This window comes from Macaca thibetana, chromosome 8 (genome assembly GCF_024542745.1).
Source record: "Macaca thibetana thibetana isolate TM-01 chromosome 8, ASM2454274v1, whole genome shotgun sequence".
NCBI classification, from domain to species: domain Eukaryota; kingdom Metazoa; phylum Chordata; class Mammalia; order Primates; family Cercopithecidae; genus Macaca; species Macaca thibetana.
Genome location: NC_065585.1, coordinates 101,734,652 through 101,756,911, shown reverse-complemented (window position 1 = coordinate 101,756,911; position 22,260 = coordinate 101,734,652). Strand labels below are relative to the sequence as shown.

The 22,260-nt window shown below is 46.4% G+C and overlaps 1 protein-coding gene across 5 annotated transcripts; it reads left to right on the top strand.

The window, feature by feature from the left end:
• Positions 1-1,736: 1,736 nt before the first annotated feature.
• On the top strand, positions 1,737-21,736 carry GINS4 (GINS complex subunit 4). Of its 5 annotated transcripts, none has more exons than XM_050800445.1 (8): positions 1,737-1,920; positions 2,707-2,821; positions 8,922-9,008; positions 9,752-9,865; positions 12,256-12,353; positions 12,494-12,582; positions 14,430-14,520; positions 14,612-15,002. In XM_050800445.1, exons 2-8 carry the CDS (start codon positions 2,726-2,728, stop codon positions 14,706-14,708), a joined length of 672 nt encoding a protein of 223 aa, XP_050656402.1. In that variant the 5' UTR covers positions 1,737-1,920; positions 2,707-2,725; the 3' UTR covers positions 14,709-15,002. The 5 variants fall into 5 exon arrangements, with proteins under 5 accessions (XP_050656402.1, XP_050656404.1, XP_050656405.1 ...); XM_050800447.1 differs by lacking the exon at positions 14,612-15,002 and adding an exon at positions 21,405-21,736 and having other exon boundaries at positions 1,747-1,920; XM_050800448.1 differs by lacking the exon at positions 14,612-15,002 and adding an exon at positions 17,586-17,827 and having other exon boundaries at positions 1,747-1,920.
• The last annotated feature ends 524 nt before the right edge of the window (positions 21,737-22,260 follow it).

Genomic DNA, 22,260 nt, shown 5'->3' with positions numbered 1-22,260 from the left:
AACCATTGAAACACAACGTTGAAACAGACCTTGAAATGACCACTTATTTGCCACTCACAAAATTCATTTTGTAAGACCCAGTTCAAATGTCCCTTCCTTCTGGGAATCCCATGCTGATACGCCCCAGCTTACACACCCTTTGTAAAGACGCCCACTCTCTCACTCAGCTTATTCTATTGTCATTTTTAAAACAGGATTGTAATCAGGCAGGTACAATCATCCTGTATTAGCCAATCATTTTACTAGTCAATCAATATGACATCACAGGGCAGCTTCACAAAGAGCCCTCAGACTGATGGAGAAGAGACACTTTTAGGGAAGCCAGAAGCAACGCTTTGCACAGAAAATGCAGGACAGCAAAGAGAAAAGAATCAGCAATTCAGAGAAGAAAAACTGGATCACACAAAGATGGAAAAAATATATAAATATACAGACATGGGTTTTTTTGCTTTTCCCCTCCAGAAGCTGAGTTGAAAGCATTGCCCCAAAGCAGTGATTCTCAAACCTCACCTGCCTCAGGGTCACCGGGAGGGCCTGGGTCTAGCGAAATACCCTCAGTGTTTCTGATTCAGTGGGCCTGGGTGGGGCCTGAGAATCTGCATTGTCGCGGAGTCCCAGGCGATGCTGCTGCTGGTCGTCAGATCCCAGGCTTCAAAAACCACTAGCCACTTTGTGAGGCAGAGGTGGAAGGATCACTTGGGTCCTTGAGTTCGAGACCAGCCTGGCCATCATAGGGAGACACAACTCCCCTCCCCCGCCCCGCCATAGTTTTTTTTTATTTATTTTATTTTATTTTATTTTATTTTTATTTTTATTTTTATTTTATTTTGAGACGGAGTCTCGCTCTGTCGCCCAGGCTGGAGTGCAATGGCGCGATCTCGGCTCACTGCAAGCTCCGCCTCCCGGGTTCAAGTGATTCTCCTGCCTCACTCTCCCGAGCAGCTGGGATTACTGGCTAATTTTTTTTATTTTTGGATTTTTAGTAGAGACGGGGTTTCACCGAGTTAGCGCGGATGGTCTTGATCTCCTGACCTCGTGATCCACCCGCCTCGGCCTCCCGAAGTGCTGGGATTACAGGCATGAGCCACCGCGCCCGGCCTCATAGTTACATTTAAAAAAAAAAAAATTAAAAAGTTACTGGGCGTGGTGGCGCTGGCCTGTGGTCCCAGCTACTCCAGAGGCTGAGGTGGAAGGATCGCTTGAGCCCGGGAGGCAGAGGTTGCAGTGAGCTGTGATGGTGCCACTGCACTCCAGCCTGGGCACCAGAGCAAGACCCTGTCTCAAGAAAGATAAAAAAGAATGTACTGGAGATTCTGAAGGCACCGACCATAGTGACCACAGCTGAAACCCCGCAAAGACGGAGGAACCCAAAGAGCCACGGGAGCTGTGGGTGGAGACGACCCAAGAGGCTGCTGCGGCCAGCTCTCAACAGCACACTTCTGGGTGGGACCCCCCGGGGCGGACACCTCCGCTCTCCTTGGCCACGGTACGGGGCGCCCCCTCCCGACGCTCGTGAGTAGTGCAACCCGGACCGCAGACCCGAACCGCCGACCCAGGTGGGCGGGGCCCACCCGGACCAGCCTCCAGCCGCTTAGTGTCCACGGGTTGCTGGGACTGCGAGCAGCCGCGAAGACAGTCCCCACCCCTCGGGTGGGCGGGCCCAAGAAGACCGCCCCGCTCTTCCCCCCCGCGCCTTGACTGGTCAATCTCGCCCGTGCGCGATGACGTCCTGCCTAGGCGGAAAGTTTCCGAGAGTAGCGCGGGAGCTGAGAAGTTGGAGGCTCGGGTTCATCTGGGGAAGGCCTTGAGCAGTTTGTTCCGCTGTCTTCCTGCTTTCAGGTTCCCCGACTGCGTCCCCACGAACTCCCCGTCCTTACCGGTTGCTGCTGTGGAGTGCCTCGCTGTCTCCCAGGTCCCCGAGTGAGCGTCGAGTGGGACCTCTGTGGCGAAGGAAGGCCTGTGTGGGTGGCACTAAAGGTAGAAGGGGAGGGGAATGTTGGCAGTTTCCCTGCGACCCCGGGGACTTTGCTCGTCCCCGCCATCCACTTCCTTAGGCCTTTGGAGTCGCCGACTGGTCTAATGTCGCCGGGCCTTGTGGCTCTGGGAAATTAGCATTGATTAATCCTCCTAACAATTTTTATTTTTATAGAGACAGACTCTCCCTATGTTGCCCAGGCTGGTCTCGAACTCCTGGGCTCAAGGTATCTTCCTGCCTCGGCTTCCCAAAGTGTTGGGATTACAGGCGTGAGCCCGGCCAGCTCCCAACAATGTTAAGTGCCTGCTAGGAGTCAAGCACTGTGCTGAGCGCAGGGGCTCCCCAAGTCGTTGCGTCCCCAGTGCTTAGTGCCAGGCATTGAGCAGAGGCGCGATTCATATGTGAACTGAAACGAACCCCGTCCCTGAGGAACAGGACCTCTGCTGGGAAGTCAAAGAAATGAATAGTGATTGTATGATGTGATAGGTGGTCAGTTCCTGGTGGGCAGTAATAAAGGGGAGGATTGTTTGAGAAACGGATACCTGACCTGAGCCTTGTAGGAAGAGACAGATACTGGAAAACTAGAGTCCCTGCGTTCTCTCACCACTTGCTAATGGGCCTCTACAACCGCAGGAAACCGCAATAAACCTTTCCCTTCTCCAGATAGATGTCTATTCTTGCAAATAAATAGAAAATGCATTGCAGAGTATTGGTTCTTTCCTTCTCATTAGGTTCCTGGTTTCAGAGAAGATGACCGAAGAACTGGATTTCCTGGGACAGGACTCTGATGGGGGTAGTGAGGAAGTGGTCCTAACTCCTGCAGAGCTCATTGAAAGGTTGGAGCAGGTAAGCATCCCAGACCGAATCCCTTTGCTCTAGTCAGCCTTTTTATTTAGTTCATCTGTGAATATCAGGGATCACAAAATGAGGAAATGGAATTCAGGGCTTATTTCAGGAGAACAGGGACTGGATCTTACCATCTACATGGAAAGGGGAAGCAGGAAGGACATCCTCTGTTAGAGACCTCATCATATGAAACACAGCATTCCCAAGTGGGGTCAGTAAGTGACAGCTTTGGGCACATTCAGTGAACAGTTCACAGAGCAAGATCCACGTGATATTTTCAGGGACTGTAGAGGTGTGGTGGGACTGCTAACTTCTTTACCTTAGTCCCTTGAACATCTGCTGTTTCCCTGGAGAATGCCTGTTTAGCAAGAAAATGCTGAAATGCCCGTAAGGGATAACTGGTCATATTCTTCCTTTTTCTCACATGTTTTTTTCTTGAGTCATCTGCTCTCCATATGTCCACGGCTTATCTAAAATCCTTTCTGAAATATTTCTCCTTTTAGTTATAATAGCTCTGACTTATTGCATATTTCCCATGTGCCAGTAACTGTGTTCTTTACACTTATATCTCATGACGCTCTGGTAACAGTTCAGACTATGTGGATTTAAATCTGTCTCTGACACGACTCTGTTACGTGATGTTAAGCAAGTTGGGGAGTTTGTCTCAAGCCATTGCTTGACTATAAAATGGAGATAGTAGGACCAGGCACAATGACTCAAGCCTGTAATCCCAGCACTTTGGGAGGCTGAGGTGAATGGATCACCTGAGGTCCAGGAGTTCGAGACCAGCATAACCAACATGATAAAACCCCATCTCTGCTAAAAAACAAAAATTAGCCGGGCGTGGTGGCGCATGCCTGCAATCCCAGCTACTCAGGAGGCTGAGGACGGAGAATCACCTGAACCCGGGAGGCAGAGGTTGCAGTAAGCAAAAATCCCACCACTGCACTGCAGCCTGGGCAACAAGAGTGAAACTCCATCTCAAAAAAATAATAAAATAAAATTGAGATGATAATAGTGTCTCCTTCCTAGAGTTTTGGGTTGATTAAATGTGGAATTATAATTGTGTACTCAGCATGCCGTCTGACACGTGGTAAGCGCTCACTAGACGTGAGCTGTTCATAGTAATTATCCTTAGCCTCTTGCTCTAACTGCCCCTTTCCAGAGCTCTCTCATGTTTGCGACTTTAGTATTCTTCATTCTTCCCTGCCATACATGATACCATGAATGCCAAAACCGAACTAAAATAATTTTTGAATTATACCTTATATGATGATCCTTACTATTTAGCACTGATTCTTAATCTGTTTTTATATCACAGACCTTTTTGAGAAACTGGTAAAAACTCTGGTCTTTCATCCCGGAATAACGCACACATGCACCCATGCAGAATTTTGCATATGACTTCCAGGGCATCACAGATCCCCTGAAATCCACCCACAGACCTAGTTTGTGGAACAGCGTAAGAGTTCCTTGTTCATTAGGAAAGGGTTCATTAAACAAAAATCAAAAGGCACAAAGCATAAAGGAAAAAAGGGATACATTCCTGGAGTGCAGTGGCATGATCTTGGTTCAGTGCAACCTCTGCCTCCCAGGTTCAAGTGATTCTCCTGCCTCAGCCTCCTGAGTAGATGGGACGATAGGCTTGCGCCACCATGCCCAGCTAATTTTTGTATTTTTAGTAGAGATGGGGTTTCACTATATTGGGTTTCGCTATGTTGGCCAGGCTGGTCTCAAACTCCTGACCTTGTGATCTGCCTGCCTTCGCCTCCCAAAGTGCTGGGATTACAAGTGTGAATCACTGTGCCCTGCCTGTTTGTACTTCTGGATTAGAGTGAAAAGACAGGCCACCATGCTGGGAGAAGATACTTGCAAAATGTTAATATGTAGCTGACACAAGATGATTATCCACAGTACATAAACAACTCTTTCAGACTGCCTAATACAGACTGATACCTGGAAGAAGAAGAAAACAAGATGGCCAATAAGCATATGAAAAAGATGTTCAACCTTTTTAGTGATCAGGAAAATGAAAATTAAAATCATGAGATATCATTTCATATCTATCAGATTGGAAGAACTGAAAAACGTGAGCAATGTAAAGTATGGCAAGAATGTAGAGCAGCTGAGCGCAGTGGCTCATGCCTGTAGTTCTAGCAACTCAGGAGGCCAAAGTGGGAGGTTCGTTTGAGCCCAGGAGTTTGAGACTAACCTGAGGATCATAGCAAGATCTTATCCCAAAAAGAAAAAAATTAAGAATATAGGGCAGGCCAGGTTCGGTGGCTCACACCTGTAATCCCAGCACCTTGGGAGGCCGAGGCGAGCAGATCACCTGAAGTCAGGAGTTCAAGACTATCCTGGCCAACATGGCGAAACCCCATCTCTACTAAAAATACAAAAATTAGCCGGGCGTGTTGTCACGCCTGTAATCCCAGCTACTCAGGAGATTGAGGCAGGAGAATCTCTTGAACCCAGGAGGTGGAGATTGCAGTGAGCCGAGATCACACCACTGCACTGCAGCCTGGGCAACAGAGCAAGACTCCGTCTCAAAAAAAAAAAAAAAAAAAGTAGAGCAATTTGCACACTTATATACTGCCATGGGATGTAAATAGGTGTAATCACTTTGGAAAATAATTTGTTATTGTCTAGTAAAGATGAAGGTGCACATACCTGTGGTCCAGTAATTCCACCCCCAGGTACATACCTAGTGAAAACTTCCGCTTATACTCTAGGAGACATCTACTATATTTTCGCACATTGCTTGCAATAGTTAAAAATGAAAATAACCTAGATAACCATAAATAAATAGCATTGAGAAAATATACCATGTAGAGTGGAAATAACAGTGAAAATGAGTAAAATAACTCCTGAAACAGCATGAATAACAGGAACATAATGTAGAACAATAACAACCATAAAATATGAGCTGCCAAAGAAACTTTATGTAAAGTTCAAACTTGCAAAATTACTGTTCAAGGCAGAGCCACCACCCTTGGGTGATGTGGCACACTGCTGTGCCACAGATGTCTCAGTGTGGACCCCTGCACCTTCCAGGACAGCCAGAGCCCCAGGCTGGTTGCTTTTTCAAGTGAGCATCATTGGGGTCCTTGAAAGGCAGCTAGAGGATGGGCGGCGGGGGGTCTGACAGCACCGCTGTGGCTTGCCGGTGGTTGAGCTAGAGTAACATCTCATGCCTGATGTTCCAGTGCAGTGCCCTGAGTGCAGCCAAGGAAGTGACCCACCACCTGCATGGCTGCCACAGCCAGATCCTGTCTCTTATGCTGTGTGATACAGCCAAAGGGACAGCCTGACAGGACCACTGATGAGAACAGCTTTGGGAGCATATATAGGATACCCTTTAATACCTGTAAAAAGTGATTTAAAAGTTATTACCTGTAGTGCAGATTTGCTCATTTTAATGATTGTTTTAGTTTGCTATGGCCGCAGAGCAAAGTCCCAAAGACTGGGTAGCTTAAATAGAAATTTATTTTCTTAATTCTAGAGGCTCAGGTCAAAGTGCCAGCATAGTTGGCTTCTTGCCAGGCCTCTGCCTTAGGCTTGTAGGTGACCATATTCTCCCTGTGTCCTTGCGTGGTCTTCCCTCTCGTGTGTGTCTGTGTTAAAATTACCTCTTATCAGGACACCAGTCTTACTGGATTATGGCAACTTAATCACTTGTTTAAAGGCCCCCATCTCCAAATATAGTCACAGTCTGAGGTCCTGGAAGTTAGGTAGATTTTTGAGGGGGGACACACTTAAGCCTGTAGCAATAATGAACTGATTGGTATTTAGAATTTTGATCAGGGGCTAGGCACGGTGGTTCAAGCCTGTAATCCCAGCACTTCTGGAGGCTGATACAGGGGGATGTCTTGAGGCCAGGAGTTCGAAGACCACCATAGGCAACATGGTAAAATCCCATCTTTATTAAAAAAATTTAAAAAGTAGCCAGGCTTTGTGGTATGTGCCTGTAGTCCCAGCTACTCTGGATGCTGAGGCAGGAGGATCACTTAAGCCTGGGAGGTCAAGGATGCAGTGAGCCATTATCGTGCCACTATGTGACCAGAAACCAGATGTAGCCATTTCAAGTGTAAAACCTGATTTAAAAAAAAGATTGGATTTTGATACAAGTTTCTCAGTAAAAATTTTGGAAAGATTTATATGAAAGTTTTATACTAATATAAACTTCCACCTAATGTTTTATACTTTATCATCATAATTTCATAATATAAATGAAGTGGTCCCCAATGGTACCCCAGTGTACCAGACAAGCACTATCACTTTCTTTGAATATCCTGTCATGAACAGTTGAGAGGTATTCTATAGAGATATGAACAAATGTAGTGAAACCATAAAGGAAATTCAACACGAAATTCAAGCTAGTGATTACCTCTGAGGAGGTAGGGACACACAGGGACTTGTCACTGTTCTCGTAGTTTGTTTGTTTGTTTGTTTGTTTGTTTGTTTGTTTTTGAGACGGAGTCTTGCTCTGTTGCCCTGGCTGGAGGGCAGTTGTGCGATCTCTGCTCACTGCAACCTCTGCCTCCCAGATTCAAGCAATTCTCCTGCCTCAGCCTCCCAAGTAGTTGGGATTACAGGCGTGTCAAGCCCAGCTAATTTTTTGTATTTTCAGTAGAAACGGGGTTTCACCAGGTTAGCCAGGATGTTTTGATCTCCTGACCTCATGATCCGCCCACCTCGGCCTCCCAAAGCGCTGGGATTACAGGCATGAGCCACCACGCCCAGCTTGTTCTTCTAGTTTTAAAAATTATTCAATATTTGGCTGGGCTCAGTGGCTCACACCTGCAACCCCAGCACTTTGAGAGGCCAAGGCAGGTGGGTCACTTGAGGTCAGGAGTTCAAGACCAGCCTGGCCAACACGGTGAAACCCTGTCTCTAATAAAAACACAAAAATTAGCTGGGCATGGTGGCACATGCCTGTAATTCCAGCTACTTGGAAGGCTGAGGCAGGAGAATCGCTTGAACCCGAGAGGCAGAGGTTGCAGTGAGCTGGGATCATGCCTCTGCTCCCCAGCCTGGGCAATAGAGTGAGACTGTCCCTCAAAAATAAATAAATAAAAATTATTCAGTATTTAATAAAAATCAGTCAAAAAGAAATACTGCTCCTAATAAGCCCGTCAGAAAATACGATGTTTTCCCATGCATTATGCAAGGTTTTGTTTGTTTGTTTCAGTCTGCAGAACTGTTGCAGATGCTCAGGCTCTGCACAAACACTTATGACAGTGGCCATGCCCAGCATTTGGTAATGTGTCTTGATGGTGATCATGGAGAGAAGCAGACACTCAAGGACATCAGAAAAAAATAAGTTGAGCCTGGTCAGCATATAATTCTGAGCTATGCTAAAACTACATTTCCTGTAATTGAAAGATAAGTGTAGCTTTCGTCAGTCACTTAGGGATATTTCAGTTCTCTAAGCCTTAGAAGTCTCTAAAATGAACCAAACAGCTGGGCCTGAGTCATAAATTAGAGCTTTAACCTCTGGCTCCGAAACTCCATAATAGATGAGCGCCTGTTTCTATTATGATCCTGTATACTTTGGGGCCATTAGTAAATTACTCAATCTGTATTTTTTCAATCAGATGAGGATAACTATATCCATTTTCTCTGTGATATGATGATGATGAATTAAAAACATTTGTGAAGTGCTCTGAGCTTCAGGAATAAAGAGCTGTGTGGATTGGTGGGTTGTTGCTTTCTCTCTAAATAGACATGGGGTGGTGCTCCCTGGGAGGAAGGAGCTGGTGGAGTAACAGTGTGCCTGGGCTGCCTGGCAAAGCCACGGTTTGAACACCAGGTGGTGTCACTTTCAGCACCAGGCGTCATACTAACTGAAGTAAGCAAGGGTTTGTGTGAGTGTCAGTTGAATAGAAGGTTATGAACATATCCTCCCAACTAAAACAGGACATGAGAAAGCAATTGCTAAACGTAGTTTGTCTTCAAAACAGCTTCAGTGTTTCCAGTTGGTGGGCAGACAGTTTTCTCGCCTGCACTGTCCCTGGTTTTTGTGGGACTTGGGCTGACTCACAAGGTTGTTTAGCTCTGTGGTGGATGATGCTTGGTTTTTCTGGCATTTGTCTTTTAGGCCTGGATGAATGAAAAGTTTGCCCCTGAGCTGTTGGAGAGCAAGCCTGAGATTGTAGAATGTGTCATGGAACAGCTGGAGCACATGGTAAGAGTCGCTTGTCTTGGTCTGATAAAGGAGCAGAAAGGTAAAAGCATTTGATGAGCACACTGAGAGCTTGCAGTCTGATAGCAAATCTGTTTTGTTTGGCTCCAACCCACAGTCCAGTTCTTTAAAAAAAAACATTGAATTAGTTATCTGTGTTTATCAAGCTTGAGAGTTCTTGTAAATATCTGGATATTGGCTTCCCATGAAAAGTCTAAAATCCTGCATTTCTGCATGAGAACAGTTGACCAGAGCAGTCCTATGAGAGCTGCCCATCCATGTACTCCCTGCTCCCCACAGTCCCTGACTACCCACCCTTCTCTTGTAGCCTCCTAACCTGGCCCCTGCAGACATTTGAGTTTGTGGTCCCTGGCCTAGATTATCTAAGTCTAAATCGTTGTCAACTTCAGAGAAGCTGTGAAATGTGGATATTTCACAGTTTCTCAGCTGGTGTTTTAATACTGCTTTTTAGGCCCGATGGAAGTTTCTTCTGTGTGCTGTATTATCTCCCTTACAATCGGACTGGAGTTCTTCTGGAACCCTCTGGCTGAACATATTCTATTCAAATGGTCATTTTCTAAAAGTAAATGACTATTGTTTGCACTTTATACAATGATAAAATAAAATGAAAACTCACATGATATTTTTGTTTTCCTTGGACTGAAACATAGTCTGGGTCCTCAACGTTGCCAATGATGATGGTTGAACATCATGTTTTTTATAAACCTTAGTTTCTCATTTAATAGGAAGAAAATCTCAGGAGAGCCAAAAGGGAGGACCTGAAGGTCAGCATCCACCAAATGGAGATGGAGAGGATCCGCTACGTCCTCAGCAGCTACTTGCGGTGTCGCCTCATGAAGGTTTGACGTGGAGATACCTGGAGGCATTGAGACAGCGCAGTCTGTAAAGCAGACTGAATGTCCTGGGGAGAACTTGGACTGGGGCCCAGGAGGGTGCAGGACCTGAAGACACTGCTGAGAGCCCAATATCAGTGTAGCTAAAGTGTAAGGAGAGCAAGAGATTGCTCCGCAGAAGCACAGAGAGGCATGTGTTGCCCACTGCGGCAACACCGCACACATTTTTAGTCTGTTCACCTGCTGAGTGAATGGTGCCCCCTTGCATTACAGCATGGCGGTGCTGAAGGGAGAGTCGTTGGCGTTGGTGAATAGGGAATGCTGACTAGAGAAGAACTTGTTTCCAAAATTATTTTGCCTGTCAGATGGCCAGCGTCAATGTCAAATGAACCAGGATGACTTACATTTGCCTACAGCTTTGTGGCTATCTAACTTACAAAAATGAAATTGCAGGCTAGGTATGGTGGCTCACACCTGTAATCCCAGCACTGAGAGGCTGAGGAGGGTGGATCACCTGAGGTCAGGAGAGTTTGAGACCAGCCTGACCAACAAGGTGAAACCCCATCTCTACTAAAAATAAAAAAATTAGCCGGGCGCGGTGGCGGGCACCTGTAGTCCCAGCTACTCAGGAGGCTGAGACAGGAGAATTGCTTGAACCCAGCAGGTGGAGGTTGCAGTAAGCTGAGATCGTGCCACTGCACTCCAGCCTGGGTGACAGAGCGAGACTCCGCCCCCAAAAAAAAAAAGAAAGGAAAAGAGATTGCAAAAATTCCTATTTTATAACCCTGAGAAATTCCTACTTCCTTGACATTTCATTTGGTTCTATGTGTCTCTTTAGTTATTACAAATAAAATAAATTATCTCTTCTACACGAGAATGCTTCAGCTATCTGAAGACTGCCCACAGTCTCCTCGAAGTCTTCTCTCAGGCACACATTTTAGCCATTCAAACCATTTACTCTCCTGGTCTCTAAAAGGGTTCTTGTTTGTCTTTATCCTTCTTAAGTTCCACTGTCTAAAACTAAACACAGTATCCCAGTTGTAGTTTGACCAAGTTTGTGAAAAACAGCCTGATCATTTCTCTTATTCTGATTATTAAGCTGGTAGTAATGCCAACCACATCACATTAGCATATTTATCACATTAGCATATTGACAGGTACGCTGCCTGAGCTCATTCTTCACTCACATGGATGCTAACCCCTTTTAATGTGATAATTATCCCATCCAGTCATTGTCCTCTACTTGCACGGCTTAGGTTTTGGCTCCTTAAGTGTAGGGCTTGATACTTATTCCTCTTAAACTTTATCTTATTAAACTGGGCCATTTCCCTTGTCTCTGGATCCTGATCTTGTCACCTAATGTATTAGCTGTCTCTTAATACTTTATGTCATCAGCCCCCTTGTTTTTTTATTTGCTGGGTTGTGTGTGTTTTGTTTTGTTTTGGTTTTTGACGGAGTCTCGCTCTGTTGCTCAGGCTGGAGTGCAGTGGTGCGATCTCAGCTCACTGCAACCTTCCCCTCCTGGGTTCAAGTGATTCTGTTGCCTCAGCCTTCCAAGTAGCTGGGATTACATGCCCCTGCTACCATGCCCGCCTGATTTTTAGAAGAGACAGGGTTTCACCATGTTGGCCAGGCTGGTCTCGAACTCCTGAGCTCAGGTGATCCACCCCCACCTCAGCCTCCCAAAGTGCTGGGATTACAGGCATGAGCTACTGTGCCCGGCCCACATAAGGTTTTTGATGACCAAAAGCTGGTGATGACCAGCCAGGGGGCAGTGGCTCATGCCTGTAATCCCAGCACTTTGGGAGGCCAAGGCAGGTGGATCACCTGAGGTTGGGAGTTCAAGACCAGCCTGGACAACATGGTGAAACCCCATCTCTAAAAATGCAAAAATCAGCTGGGTGTGGTGGTGGGTGCCTGTAATCCCAGCTACTCAAGAGGCTGAGGCAGGAGAATCACTTGAACCCGAGAGGTGGAGGTTGCAGTGAGCCAAGATCGCACCACTGCACTCCAGCCTAGGCAACACAATGAGATTCCATCTCAAAAATAAAAAAAATAAAAAACCTTATGTGAATATTAATTAGACTGTGTTAAGGATCTCTCACCAAAGACTTCCTTACAGTTTGACATCTACCCATTGAGTCAGCATTCTTTGTTCAGCCACTTAGGAGTCTCCCAATCCAAGCTGTCCCCCAGCCCCACATCCACAGCTTGCCTGCAAGGGTGTGTCAGAGATGTGTCCCGTGTCTTATGGTGTGCCTCTCTACCCACACTGTCCCACCTCCAGACCACACGTCCTTCCTCGGGAGAGTTGTGTAAACCCTCTCTACGTTAACCACATCCTTGTCTTTGACTTTTACCAACGTTTTCATGAAGATTTTGCTTTATCCTCACAGATAGAGAAGTTTTTCCCTCATGTCCTTGAGAAGGAGAAAACCCGGCCCGAGGGGGAGCCTTCCAGCCTCTCCCCGGAAGAGTTGGCCTTTGCCAGAGAGTGAGTGAGCGAGCTGTCGGCATGGGGCTCCTGGCTGGTTCAGCATGAGGCCTGTCCCCGAGGGCTGTGCGCTGCTGCCTGCTAACCTTGGACGTCCATCAGCTGTGCACACCACAGCAGTTTGAATCCATGTCTTTCAGGTTCATGGTGAACACAGAGACCTATCTGAAAAATGTCGCCTTGAAGCACATGCCCCCTAACTTACAGAAGGTGGACCTCTTTCGGGCAGGTAAACAGGACATTCTCCCTGCAGGTGGCCCACCCATCCTCAGGTGTCCCAGGGTAGGATCCTCTCTTCACTGTTTTTACCCAAATATGGGAAAATAAGTATGTAGATAAACAGAAAGGAGAGGAAGGGTTCTGGCTAAAATCCAAAAAAATAACAGAAAGCAGATCCAATGGTAGTCATTTGAGCATTGCTTCCGTGTTCCCTGGGGTGAGCTGAGCCCCGTGACTGCACTGGTGCTTGTAGACTCGGGCATGGAGCTGCGTTCGCCTTCAGTAGCTAGCCATTTGCTGAGCCTCTGCGAGGTGCTGGCAGCCCCGAGTACCAGTGCTGCAGAGCCCACGCCAACATTGCCCCTGCTCTGAGGGGCTGGCGGTCTCTTCCTCACAGGTCCCAGAATGCGCAGGGCCCGCCTAGCTGGAGGGGAGGGCTGAAACAGGAGGCTAGGGAGACCTCCACTGAGTCCCTGTGGCCTTGGAAGAGGGAGCAGGTTGGAGGGTATGGAAAGACGAGGGAGGGAAGCTGGGGAAGGGCAGCTTGGCCGGAGCCCCTCCACGGGCCTCTGCACCGGCTCCTGAGGGCTGCTGAGCAAGGAAAGGGAGGTATAGGTAGAGCCCTTAACCGTGGATCAACCCACCGGGGACCCCTGGCTTACAGGATAAAGCCCATGTTCCTCAGTGTTTCACGGTGCGCCAGATCCAAGCAAGACTGCCTCAGGCAAAATTGCCACACCAAATCAAATGCCCTCCAGGGGTCTGGAGCCCGCCTTGTCTACAAGCTGAGCTTAGCGTTCCAAGGCCACGAGCTCCAGTGCACCCAAGCCCTGGAAATTCATCTCTGCCCAGCCTGTGCTGGGGCTGGGGGCCACACGGCCACCCCTGTGGTGGTGGAACAAGGTCTTAGTCCCTTTGGGCTACTCACAGTTCTGGAGGCCGGGAAGTCCAGGATCCAGGCCCCGACAGGTTCAGTATCTGCCGTGGGCCTGTTCCTCATCGATGACGCCTTCCATATGTCGCCACAGAGAAGGGAAGGGGCAAAGGGCAAGGGGCAAGCAGACTCTCAGGCTACTTCCGTAAGATCACTAATCCCAGTCTCTGTGTCCTAGTCCCCTCCCTCCCACCGCCCTTTTTTTTTTGTTTTTTTATTTTTTGAGACAAGGTCTTGCTTTGTTGCCCTGGCTGGAGTACTTTGACGCTGTCATAGCTCACTGCAGCCTTGAACTGCTGGGCTCAAGTGATCCTCCCACCTCAGCCTCCCAAGTAGCTGGAACTACAGGCATGTGCCACCATGCTTGGCTATTATTTTTAAAATTTTTTTGTGGAGACAGTATTGCTATTGTTTTCTAGGTTGGTCTCAAACTCCTGGCCTCAATTGATCCTCCAGCCTCAGCCTCTCAAAATGCTGGGATCACAGGCATGAGCCACTGCCTGGCCTAGTCTCTACTTATAAGACACCAGTCAGATTGGATTAGGGCCCACACTTTCACTTAATTGCCTCTTTAAAAGCCCTGTTTCCGAATACAATCCCATGCTGAAGTATTGGGGGTTAGGGCTTCAACATATGAATTTTGCAGGGACACAGTGTAGCCCATAACACCAGCTGCAAGTCAGACCCATATCAGACTTGTGAAACCCTGAATTGGTCATTTTGCTGAGGCTGCCTGAGGAAAACAAAAGGCCCAATCCGTGTCCAGTTCCCTCCCTGGTCAGCCACTCTGTCTGCATCTTAGAAGAATAGGAAAGGGCTGGACTCCTATCTAAACCCTGAGTGTGCCATACCTCCCAGCAACTTTTCCTTTGTTGACTTTGTTGGCCGAGCATTTCCTGATCACATTATTATTTTCCTGGCAGTTCCCAAACCAGATCTAGATTCTTACGTGTTTCTGAGAGTGAGAGAACGACAAGAAAACATACTGGTAGAACCAGACACAGATGAGCAGAGGTGAGTGGCGTGCGTTTTTCACAGTGGGCACATTCCTCCCAGTGGAGGGCCAGCCGAGCTCTACAGGCGAATATGTTTCCCTCTTTTTCAGGGACTACGTGATTGACCTGGAAAAGGGCTCACAGCACTTGATCCGATACAAAACCATTGCACCTCTGGTTGCATCTGGAGCTGTCCAGCTAATTTAAAACTAGGCATAAACAGCCAGGCATGGTGGCTCACGCCTGTAATCCCAGCACTGTGGGAGGCCGAGGCAGGCGGATCATGAGGTCAGGAGTTCGAGACCAACCTGACCAACATGATGAAACCCCATCTGTACTAAAAATACAAAAAAATTAGCCGGGTGTGGTGGTGTGCACCTGTAATCCCAGCTTCTCGAGAGGCTGGGGCAGGAGGATCGCTTAAACCTGGGAGCAGGAGGTTGCAGTGAGCCGAGATCGTGCCATTGCACTCTAGCCTGGGTGACAGAGCGAGACTGTCTCGAAAAAAAAACAAACTAGGTATAAACTCATGAGGTCAGGGGATCAAGACCATCCTGGCTAACGGTGAAATCCCATCTCTACTAAAAATACAAAAAATTAGCAAGGCATGGTGGCAGGCCCTGTAGTCCCAGCTACTCGGGAGGCTGAGGCAGGAGAATGGCATGAACCCGGGAGGCAGAGCTTGCAGTGAGCCAAGATCGTGCCATTGCATTCTAGCCTGGGCGACAGAGCAAGACTCCGTCTCAAAAAAAAAAAAAAATGGCATACACAGGAATGAAGACCTGGAACCCTAGAGAAAATACTAGAAACCCCTCGTATTACCTTGTGCCTGAGGACAATAATAAAGTAGTTCACTAGGCATCAGACATTCCTCATCAGTGCTGTGGGTCACAGGCGTGAAGAGGAGCTTGAGGCAGGATTGCTTGTGTTGCCGCACGTCCTGTGTGCCGCTTTAGCCTGTGTCAGTAGATGGGGCCATTGCTCTGTTTATTCTGTATGCTTGGCGGAGCAGCAGAGGCTCTCAGCACGCCTCTTCCCTTTGTAGTATTTTCTGAGCTAAGGAAAGTCAGGCAGAGGTAGTTCATAAGAAGGCATCACTGCCTGTGATCGGGGCTGCATTTAGCCCTGACCTGATAATGGTATGAGAGTTCATTTAGCCTTTCTGCTGGGAAGATTGTAAATAGATTAAAGAAAACAGCTGTGGCCTTCTCCCATCATACATCATTAGACTGTGTGAACTAACATTTTAGAACCTCTAATATTGGACTTAAAACCAATTTCTGTCATGCTTAACTGAAAATCACAACTAAACCAATAAACCATTATTAAATTTCCATTCTGTGGCAGAAGGCACCTCTGGACGGCTCCCGGCTTGTAGTCTAATGAAGTATGTGCTCCCTGCTGTTAACCCGCAGCCCTCCCCAACTCTCCAGCGGCTTTGCCAGGCCAGCCTCCGGGCCATCTGGCTGTCCTTGGCCAAGGCACTGTTAACAGAGTGACGTTAACCATCCTGTATTGTGACCTCTGTGGCCGCTTTTCTGGTTTAAGTCCTTCACTTTTTCAAGAGGAATGGATGAAATTAACCTAATATGCATGCAGAGTTTCACAGTGATGCTGGAAGGAAGGATGTATAGGCAGTGAATGAATGATCGTTCCTTGAAATGCGATAAAAAAACAACCTGCATTCCATCTTTTCTTCCTGGATGAAGTTGGCAGATTTCCATTTGCAGGATATGGGCTGCGAGAGTAATCAGGGTAACATTGCTGTCATTTCCAAGAGAAATCAGTAGGGGAAGGCAAGGGAGGTGTTTGTTTGTTTGTTTGTTTTTTCTTTTTTGTTTTTTGAGACAGTTTTCCTCTTGTTGCCCAGGCTGGAGTGGCAGTGACATGATCTCGGCTCACTGCAACCTCCACCTCCCAGGTTCAAGAGATTCTCTTGCCCCAGCCTCCTGAGTAGCTAATGCACATCACCACACCCGGCTAATTTTTTGTATTTTTAGTCGAGATGGGGTTTCCCATGTTGGCCAGGCTGGTCTCGAGCTCCTGACCCCAGGTGATCCACCCACCTCAGCCTCCCAAAGTGCTGGAATTGAGTCACCGCACACGGCTTGGGGAGGTTTTATTTCTTGACAAAGGTATTTGATACTCGTGCAGTCCCTTGTTTTTTCCAGTGTCTTTACCGCCTTAAGCTACTCATTAAACAAATGTGCGTTGAGCACACAGTGTGCCAGGCATAGTTCAAGGCACCAGTGCCTTGAACCAGGAGTAAGACATTCAGTCCCTGCTTGGATGGAGTGAGAAGTGCCTTGCAGAGAGTTAAAGAGTTAGACTTACCGGGGACACTGGACTGGGTGGTCTGGGAGGGTCTCACTGGAGAGACAACATTTAGGCTGAGATCTGATTAACAGGAGGCAACTGCAGTGTAGAGGTCAAAAGGGAGGGTGTTCCAGGCAGAGAAGACAGCCTGTGCAAAGGCCCTGAGGCAGAAACAAGCTCTGCTTGAGGTCAGCCTGGCTACAAAGCCCAACTCAAAATAGAAAGTAGTACAGGATAAGGTCTGAGACAGGCTGGGCCCAGATCTTATAGAACCTTGTTAATAAGGATCCCATTTGGTCTTCCACAGTCCTGAGAAGCAGGCAGGGCTAATGGGAAACAGCAAGTATTTAGCGGTAAGCCTGAGATCAGAACCCAAGGCTCCATTTCCTAGTCACATTCTCCCTGTAGTGCTAAGCCCAGAGACCTGAGCTGTTACCTAGAACAGTGCTTCCTAAGCCTTAATGTGCTTACCCATTCCCTGGAGCTCGCCTTAAGATGTAGGTTCTGCCGGAAGCCCAAGTTCGTTTAGTATGTCATGGTTAATTCAGAGTAAAATCAAGAGTTAGTACCTGATTTATACCTGTTATATAAAGAGACCTCTTCACTGTATGATCATTTTGTCACTTTTCAAAAGCGCTTAATTCCTGTTCAATTGAAAATGTTTCAAGAACAAACCTAATTGGTCATATTATTGACATTGCACATTTGTATATGTATAAATTTTTGCAAATTAAAAAAAAAAAAAAAAAGATGTGGGTTCTGAAACAGGGTGAGGTCCAGGATCCTGCCTTTCTAAGGAGCTCCACGTTGTGCAGTTGCTGCTGGCCCGGGGACCACATTGAGTGATGGCCCTATGTCTTCGTGCCTCCAGCTGCTGCCCTGTACGTGTCCGACTGCACGAAGCCCTTTACATCCTCTAAAGCCACAGTAAATTGCTCCATTTCCTAAGTTACCTCTTCAAGAAGACTGGTTTTGATATGTCATTTTTAAATAAAGGAGAAGTTGAATTTGAAAACCAAGTGGAACAGGAAATGATGTGACTTGGTTGACATTGAGGTTAACATTTGGTTCATGGTGAGTGTTTTGCTTTCTTGTTAAAAACTCGCCGCCAAAAGCATGACAGAACATTTTATCAAATGATGGCATCATCCTTTACCATAAGTTTGCCCCTAGTAAGACAGCTCTTCCTGAGACGTGCTTGCAGGTCCCTGTGTGGGTTTTCCCACCGCAGTCATCATCCGTCATCTGTGATGAAGTTTGATGCGTTTACTCCATGCTCATGCCGCAGCAGCCTGCCTGGCTTTGGCATCGCCCTCAGAGGCATCAAACTTTCCCAGCTGCAATGTACAAGAGTTAGCCAGTAAGCTTGCAGAGTGCTTTGGTGTTTTTTTTTTTTTTGGTTTTCTTTTTGAGATGTCGCCCTGGCTGGAGTGCAGTGGTACAATCTCAGCTCACTGCAACCTCTGCCTCCTGAGTTCAAGCGATTCTCCTGCCTCAGCCTCCCAAGTAGCTGGGATTACAGGTGCACGCCACGACACCCAGCTAATTTTTGCATTTTTAGTAGAGATGGGGTTTCACCATGTTGGCCAGCCTGGTTTTGAACTCCTGACCTCAAGTGATCTGCATGCCTCGGCCTCCCCAAGTGGTGGGATTACAGGTATGAGCCACCACACCCAGCCGCAGAGTGCATTTTTAAGCAAACACATCATATGTCAATTCTTCATATAGTGTCCTTTAAGTAATTTATCTTGGGAAACCAAATATCCCATTTAGAATTCTGTAAGAACTGATTTTTCTCATGTATCTAATCAACTAGCTATGAAAGCCCTCTCGTTATATTGTCCAAAAAACCTTTGTTTTTTAAAAAAGCAAAATCACTATTCTGTACTTATTTAACAGATTTGGTTTCAAATAGCTTGGCTATTTCCGAAAAATCGTATTCATTCCACGGCTAAGAAACAACTACTGGTGTACAAAGAGATGTACTGGCCCAGGCTTGGTGGCTTACACCTGTAATCCCAGCAATTTTGGGAGGCCAAGGTGGGAGGATCACTTGAGCCCAGGAGTTCCAGACCAGCCTGGGCAACATAGTGAGAGACTGTCTCTACAAAGAATAAAACAATTAACCTGGCTTGCTGATGTGCATCTGTAGTCCCAGCTATTCGAGACGCTGAGATAGGAGGATTGCTTGAGCCCAAGAGGTTGAGGCTGCAGTGAGCTATGATTGCACCACTGCCATCCAGTCTAAGTGACAGAGCAAGACTGTGTCTCAAATATATGTGTATATATATGAGATTTTTTTTTTTTTTTTGAGACAGAGTCTCACTCTGTCACCCAAGCTGGAGTGCAATGGCATGATCTCGGCTCACTGCAACCTCCGCCTCCCGGGTTCAAGCCCAGGTTCAAGTGATTCTCCTGCCTCAGCTTCCTGAATAGCTGGGACTACAGGCATGTGCCACCACACCTGGCTAATTTTTATATTTTTAGTGGAGACAGGGTTTTACCATGTTAGCCAGGCTGGTCTCAAATTCCTGGCCTGAAGTGATCCACCTGCCTTGGCTTCCCAAAGTGCTGGGATTACAGGCATGAGCCATGGCATCTGAGATCCCCCTTTTAGAGTCGAGATACCAGACTCCTTTGCTGAAGGCCACATCACTTCTAAGTAGAGGAGATGTGATCAAACCCCAGTGAGGCCAGGGCACCTGAGTACATCCTTTTCATCTTACCGTAATCTTTCTTTCCACAAAAGAAAAGAAGATCCAAAAATGTTTTCGGCAACGATAGCTTCACTGGAATGAGTTCTCATATTCCAAAAAGACTCATTTGAGGGAATAACCACTACCATTCACATTGCTTTAGAGGAGGTGGCATTTTTCTCAACATAGTTTTCTGTTTTAACCAGGTCCTATTCTACATAACACAATGCTGACAAATTCTGCCTAGCTTGTTAAGACAAGGAAAACCACTTGAAATAAAGCCTGCACACAATTAAACCTAAGTCTTGCTTCTTGTCCAGTTCTATTAGTTTCTATGGAAATAAGAATAAAAGTAAATGACTATTTTTGCCTCTAAGGAATTTACAATTAATCCTGAGAAAATGTCTTAAAGTGTAAACCTAAAAGTATGAGATTCTTTGGTTCAGAAAAAGATTTTCCTAACAGCCAGGCCTAGGGTTAAGAGGAATTTATTTTCTTGGGTTCAGAGATTTGCATATGAGTGTTTTAAGCCTCTTAAGTGGCTTAAAACAACTTGGGACCCAAAGTTGTTGCCAACTCAAATGTAAATGTCTTTAAACTTCAGATTGCTCCTTCTGTTATCACTGAACCTATAATTTTCCTTAAACAGAATTCTGACCATTTCATTGCCTCTTAAAAAGCTTCAGTGGGCCAGGCACAGTGGCTCATGACTGTAATCCCAGCACCTTGGGAGGCAGAGGTGGGCGGATCACCTGAGGTCAGAAGTTCAAGACCAACCTGGCCAACATGGTAAAACCCCATCTCTACTAAAACTACAAAAATCAGCTGGGCATGGTGGCAGGTGACTGTAATCCCAGCTACTTGGGAGGCTGAGGCAGGAGAATCACTTGAACCCAGAGCTGGAGGTTGCAGTGAGCCAAGATCTTGCCATTGCACTCCAGCCTGGCCTAAAAGAGTGAAACTCCATCTGAAAAAAAAAAGCTTCAGTGGTTACCTATTGCCCACAGAAAAGGAAACAGTAAAGGAGATTAATATTTATCTGTGTCCTGGACAATAGGCAAATTGCTTTCCACGAATTATCTCGGTTAATCCTCATAACGACCCTGTGAGATAAGCGCCAGCTCACCACAGTACCCCAGCTTCCTGGTCAAATTATCCTTTCTCTTTCCCTAAATATTTTATAATCTCTTTTTTAATACCTACAGTTTTACTATTTTATCTTTGTTTAAATCCCACCAAATTCTTTGGGGAATTAAGGTGTACAAGTTTTCATATGAGAAACACTGGAGTGATTTGGGCACACACAGCTTTCTGGTCGGCCTGAAATCTCACTTCCAGAATAGGTAATGAAAGTAACAGTGAGAAATGGCCTCTCCCACACCCAGCTTCACGTGTTAAAGCGTGTGCCGTCCACTCCCAGTTCTGTTTGCAGATGTGGCTGCCCTCAACCTCCGGACGAGTGATTTGGCCCTCAATCCGGGTGAGACTGTAGCAGTCCTCCCTTGTTTGTGTAGAAGATCATCAACTTTGCCATCTTCTGGAATCTGAAGCTTTCTGATCTCCAGTCAACAACGTAACATGTACCCTTTGGGTCCTCTTTAGTGAGGTCATGAGTAGGCTGCTGCCCACACTCTTAACAGTTTAACAACTAACACAAGAGAGAGCCTAAGGGCTGTTTCGTTAGTCCATTTCTCTTGGTTCTCCAACTTTTTTTTTTTTTTTGGAGACAGAGTCTCGCTCTGTCGCCCAGGCTAGGGTGCAGTGGCATGATCTTGGCTCACGGCAACATCTACCTCCCAGAGTTCAAGCAATTCTCCTGACTCAGTCTCTGGAGTAACTGGGACTACAGGCACATACCACGATGCCCAGCTAATTTTTGTATTTCTTGTAGAGATGGATGGAGTCTCACCATGATGCCCACACTGGTCTCGAACTCCTGAGCTCAGGCAATCCACCCACCTCAGCCTCCCAAAGTGCGAGGATTAAAGGGTGAGCCACCACGCCCAGCCGTCCAACTTTTACTTCTGTATCAAACTGGATCCCATAAGTCAGTATTTCTGGATAAATGTATTAGTTCTTTGCTTTTAGCAAAGAGACAGCCATGTGAATAACATTTCCATGTTTTCTGAAAATTACAACTGAAGGTATTATCAATTACATATCCATTGTTTCTATATAAGAATCCCTGTAATAAATTTTTCTCAGAATTTAGTGCAAGTAAAAGTTTGTATCTTCAAACTTTATGGTTCATTTTATCAGACAAATGAGTCCTATGTGTTCCCCTTCCCGGCCTCCCTACCAGGAACTCAGAGCCACTTTGTGTGCCTCCTGCCTCCCTCCCAGCTTCCTTGTGTCTTTCCTTAAATAGTTTCTGATCTCCTTACAATACCTACAGTTTCAATCTAATATTTTGCCTTAATTTTAAAAGCTACCCCAAATTTGGGGAAGAATTACGTAAAAGTTATATAAGTACGTATTAGTAACTTGGACATATATTAGTAGCCTGAAGTTCCCACTTTTTAAAACATATATGGGAATGATGATTAATAAACCATTTGACAGTGTATTTATTCCTAAGTAGGAAAATTCATAAGCAAAAGTGGTAATGAAGGCAGGAGGTATAGTGTCCTCTCACTCTAGCACTTGTTTAAAAAGAGTGGCCAGGTCAGGTAAGTGACCCAGTAAGGTGCCAGGTATAACTCCATTCACTTTAGTCAACAAACAAGTAGGCTGGCTAGGTGCGGTGC